General features: G+C 38.9%; 1 protein-coding gene across 1 annotated transcript; it reads left to right on the top strand.

The window, feature by feature from the left end:
* The first annotated feature begins 402 nt into the window (after positions 1–402).
* On the top strand, positions 403–3,875 carry LOC145159608 (uncharacterized). Its single transcript, XM_079078623.1, has 3 exons — positions 403–1,032; positions 1,564–3,407; positions 3,518–3,875. Exons 1-2 carry the CDS (start codon positions 459–461, stop codon positions 3,369–3,371), a joined length of 2,382 nt encoding a protein of 793 aa, XP_078934749.1. The 5' UTR covers positions 403–458; the 3' UTR covers positions 3,372–3,407; positions 3,518–3,875.
* The last annotated feature ends 1,501 nt before the right edge of the window (positions 3,876–5,376 follow it).

Below are 5,376 nucleotides of genomic sequence, written 5' to 3'. Positions count from 1 at the left end.
GACACAGAAACCATATCCTTCGTAATTTCATGTATAGCAGTCTGAACCATGAAATGCGTTAAATATTAGTATTCAAACAATATAAAATTAAATCATGGTCTATCATTTGACTCCACTTACCAAGAGGTAACCCAAAGTTCGCAGAGACTCTTTATTGAAATGAAAACAAGTCAAATATATAAAGCTCGTTTATTGAATAGTTCAAGTTAAGCTTGAGATAAAATAAATTTAATAAATTTAATGTCAACCCAAATAATTGTCCGAGTAACTCTTGAGAACGAGAGCTTAAAAAAAGAGAATGTGGCCTAGTTGCCTTGGAAGGGTTGACAAGTGTTTTAATATACAAATTAGTGGCATATTCTCTTGGTGTTACTTGCTATTTATACCTATAGCTTTACATCCAAAAGCATAACCTCCCTCCCTCCCTCAACCCCATCCTCTCTAACTACCGGTGAACCATGAGAGTCACCACCGGTGTCCCGTTCAGGGCCCCTTTATGGCCTATAGTCATCGCATTAACCGTCTTTGGTGTTGCTAACCTTATAGCTGTCTCGGCTAATCCTTATATCTATTCTTCACCACCACCACCATATATTTACAAGTCCCCACCACCACCGGTGCATTCACCACCACCACCATATCTGTACAAGTCTCCACCACCACCGGTGCATTCACCACCACCACCATATTTGTACAAGTCTCCACCTCCACCGGTGCATTCACCACCACCGCCATATTTGTACAAGTCTCCACCACCGCCTGTTAAGTCACCACCACCACCATACTACTACAAGTCTCCTCCTCCTCCGGTGCATTCTCCACCACCACCTTACTACTACAAATCCCCACCACCACCAACAAAGTCTCCTCCACACTATTACTACAGTTCTCCACCACCACCAAAATCCTACTACACCGTACCTTACCCTCACCACAAGAAACTCATCGTAAAGGTCGTGGGCAAAGTTTACTGCAACAGCTGTTATGACTGGAAATACCCAATCCAATCACACGCCAAGCACCACCTCAAAGGTATAAACTTTAGTTTCTCGCACTACCTTAACTGTTTTATATATATGAATGGATGTGTATCCATGTGCTTTGATGGTTGACCCATGTTCTATGTTTCTGGTTTTATTCGTTTACTATCTTGCATTTTAAAATAAATAAAAAAACATCAAAATGAAAGATATGTATATTTCTCAGAAAATGAAGCATTAATTTTCTAAAATTTCAGTTTTGAGTTAACTGGTTAAGGCATATAATCATATATTGATATCTTAGTATACCATATAAATTATAATACTTCAAAAAAATAAAATAAAGATACCAAGCTAAAGTTTCAACATATTCTTATTATGAAAGGCTTACATTATAAGTTATATATTTCTGATTATTTTGTATAAGAGTTAATAATGTTTATTTAATTGAAGTATTTAAACCCAAAATCATATCATGCATATCATAACATGTTTTATATTTTTATAGTAACCGGCATATTACAAAAGGTGGACCAAAAAATATACATGAAGTTGACTTTTTTTTTTATTTGTGTTGAAAAAGGTGCTGTTGTCGAAATTACTTGCAAGGCTGTTGGCCAGAAAGAAATTTTTGCATATGGAAAGACTAAGATCAATGGCAAATATGCAATTACTGTTGAGGGTTTGGACTATTCCAAATATGGAGGAGCAAAAGCTTGTACCGCTAAGCTTCATATGGCACCAAATGGAACCAAATGTAATATTCCAACAAATCTTCATGGTGGTTTGAAGGGTGCCGTGCTTATGGTCAAATCCAAAAATGCTTATGAGGTTGTCCTTGAGGCTGAACCATTTGCATATGCTCCTAAGACTCCTTCTACCCTTTGTGAGAAGCCAAAGCCAAAACCAGAGCCCACTCCTTCTCCATATTATTACAAATCTCCACCACCACCACCACCCACTTACTTATACAAGTCTCCCCCTCCACCCGTGAAGTCTCCTCCGGTATATCACTACACATCACCCCCACCACCTAAGAAATCACCACCTCCTCCATACCACTACACATCTCCTCCACCGCCGGTTAAATCTCCACCACCACCATACCACTACACTTCCCCTCCACCACCAGTGAAGTCTCCTCCCAAGTACCACTACACATCACCCCCACCACCTAAGAAATCACCACCTCCCCCATACTACTACAAATCGCCTCCACCACCCGTTAAGTCTCCACCCCCACCTTACCATTACACTTCACCACCACCACCAGTGAAATCTCCACCACCACCATACCATTACACTTCACCACCACCACCGGTGAAGTCACCACCCCCACCTTATCACTACACATCACCTCCACCACCGGTGAAATCTCCTCCACCACCATACCATTACACATCTCCTCCACCACCTATTAAGTCACCACCTCCTCCATATCACTATACATCACCTCCACCACCAGTGAAATCTCCTCCTCCACCATATCACTACACATCACCACCCCCACCCGTGAAATCTCCACCACCACCATACCATTACACTTCACCTCCCCCACCTGTAAAATCCCCTCCACCGCCTTACCATTACACATCACCACCACCACCGGTGAAATCTCCACCCCCACCATACCACTACAGTTCACCTCCTCCACCGGTAAAATCCCCACCACCACCATACCACTACTCATCACCCCCACCCCCCGTGAAATCTCCACCGCCCCCATACCACTACACCTCACCTCCACCACCAATTAAGTCACCACCACCACCGTACCACTATACATCACCACCACCACCGGTTAAATCCCCACCACCACCTTACCATTATACATCACCTCCACCACCCATGAAATCTCCACCTCCTCCATACCATTATACCTCACCACCACCACCAGTTAAGTCCCCACCACCACCATACCATTACACCTCACCTCCTCCACCAACTAAGTCCCCACCACCACCATACCACTACACATCGCCTCCTCCACCAGTTAAATCTCCACCACCACCGTACCATTATTCTTCACCTCCACCACCAGTTAAGTCCCCACCACCACCATACCACTACACGTCACCTCCACCACCTGTGAAATCTCCACCACCTCCATACCACTACACCTCTCCCCCACCACCAGTTAAGTCCCCACCACCACCATACCACTATATATCACCTCCACCACCAGTTAAATCCCCACCTCCACCATACCACTACACCTCTCCTCCACCACCAGTTAAGTCCCCACCGCCACCATACCATTACACATCACCCCCACCACCAGTTAAGTCACCACCACCTCCATACCACTACATATCTCCACCTCCACCAGTAAAATCACCTCTTCCGCCTGTATACATCTATGGTTCTCCTCCACCCCCAACTAATTATTAGATTCCCTTAACTTTGTTGTTTGCAAGATACAACCATGTAAGCATATTTTTTTTATTTCTTTTCGATATCATGAAACATTCCCAGCATTATAATAAAATTTTAAATGATATGACACATCTATAACAACTTCATATCTATTGATGTAGGTTTTATTTTTCATACGAGTTTCATAAAGAAGGTTCCTCAAGGAGATGTTAGAAAATTTGTTCTTTCACAACCATTTCATTGTAATAAGGTCTTAAACATTGCACTTCACATCATCAATGTTTTTGTTGCAACCATTTCCTTTTGACATCGACGTTGTGGGTCATACTATCCTTGAAAAAGAGCTCGAAGGAATATATACTGGAAATGTAAGAAAAAGTTCAATTGTTTGTCGCCAGAAAAGGGTGATAAGAGTATTGTGGCTTTAATATTTTTTCTTTTCAAGTTTCATATTTATATTGTATAAATGGATAGCTAATGGTTATTTTATATTTATATATTATTGGATTAATCTTCTTATTTCCTTTTTTTGGAGTCGTATATTGTTGGAGATTTGGCCACTACACAACATATTGTTAACACAAATTAATTACATGAGCCCTTATGGGTTACCCACTTGACCCAAGATAAAAACATTGACAAATAAATAAAGAGAGAATTATTTATTATTTAATGAGTGTCAATAAATAATTGGAACTTATTGTAATTAATTGTTATTTGTTAAAGTGTTAATTAATATTTAGAGATTAATTGGTGGAAACTAAATAATTATGCTTAAAATACTTATATAAATTATTTGAATAATTAATAGATAATTCTAAAGGATAACCACTAATGAATAAAATAATATTATCGTTGATTCAAATTTGGACATGATAAGATTTCCACCAACTATATAAAAGGAGCAAGCATAAGGGGTTCAAGGGTCTATTCAAAACCTTAAAGTCGTCCTCCCTTTTCCTTCTCCACATCTCCTCATCTCTGGGAAACAACCTAAAGAAAACACAAGTTTCATGGTGGTCAAAATTCTCAAGTTTCCAAAGCTAGAGTTCTTGGTTTTTTGTTGGTAAGGGGTATGACGTTGTCAAATAGACTCTTGTTTGACTTCCTCAATCTTCTTCACATGTGTTAAAAATATCAGGGTTATGGTTTCTATTAATAAATATAATCATGATTTAGTATTTAATCAATATGTTGCTGATTTAAATGTTTATGTTGTTTTCTGTTTAATTAACTATTTTCTTATGAAGAACACCTTATTATTCGATAATAGTATCAAAGCCTTTGATAATTTTAATATCACTTAGAAATAATTTTGGAAAACTTAATGTCTATGATCATGTACATATTGTTTGGGAAAGTGTGTGTAAAAGATATACAGATTAGGGTTTCAAGTTCCATGATGATACGACAAGAACGATTTTGTTTTGAATTCAAAGTGTTTGTTTTCCTTTTATTTTGATTTTCTTATAATTTTGGTTGTATTTTTTGGCATGAACTCATACAATAAAAACCATGAACCTGATGGGTTTTACATGCAATAATGCGGATATATCCTTATACACTTAAGGGTACATGCAATTTATTAGATCTAGTCATAACTCTATTGAATTAAAATTCTATTGAACAACAAGAACTCTAGAACCCTAGGTAATTTTGAAATTATAAGAATTACATACCTTTATGATTGTTGTAGTAAACAATCAAACAATCCTTCTTGAAACCACTTGGAAGCTAGCACTAGAAATCTCGTGTCTCTGATTGTTCACACCTAACCCCAGAAAGTAGGAGAATTGAAGAGAGAAGAGAGAAGAGAGGGGGGAGTAAAATTCTGTCTTTGCCTTGAGGAATAAGGATGACCAAAATTTAGAACCCAATGGAGGGTTTTTATAGGTTATCAAAGGAGCTAGGAATAATGCAGTTTCCTAAGATAAGCGCTAATCCCTTAACTTCCTCCCTAAGGCATCCAATGCACCCTTTAATGCCCAAGGAAACCTTGGATGACCTCTAGAATTCGTTC

The sequence above is a fragment of the Lactuca virosa genome, chromosome 2, assembly GCF_052849685.1.
Source record: "Lactuca virosa cultivar CGN04683 chromosome 2, Lactuca_virosa_CGN04683_v6, whole genome shotgun sequence".
In the NCBI taxonomy this organism is placed as follows: domain Eukaryota; kingdom Viridiplantae; phylum Streptophyta; class Magnoliopsida; order Asterales; family Asteraceae; genus Lactuca; species Lactuca virosa.
This window is presented reverse-complemented; position numbering and strand designations above follow the sequence as displayed.

Bases quoted from the DNA above. Each gene is read 5' to 3' on its own strand.
- LOC145159608 (XM_079078623.1), top strand. From the start codon at position 459: ATGAGAGTCACCACCGGTGTCCCGTTCAGGGCCCCTTTATGGCCTATA. The intron at 1,033-1,563 runs GTATAAACTTTA...GTGTTGAAAAAG, and splicing joins CGCCAAGCACCACCTCAAAG to GTGCTGTTGTCGAAATTACT.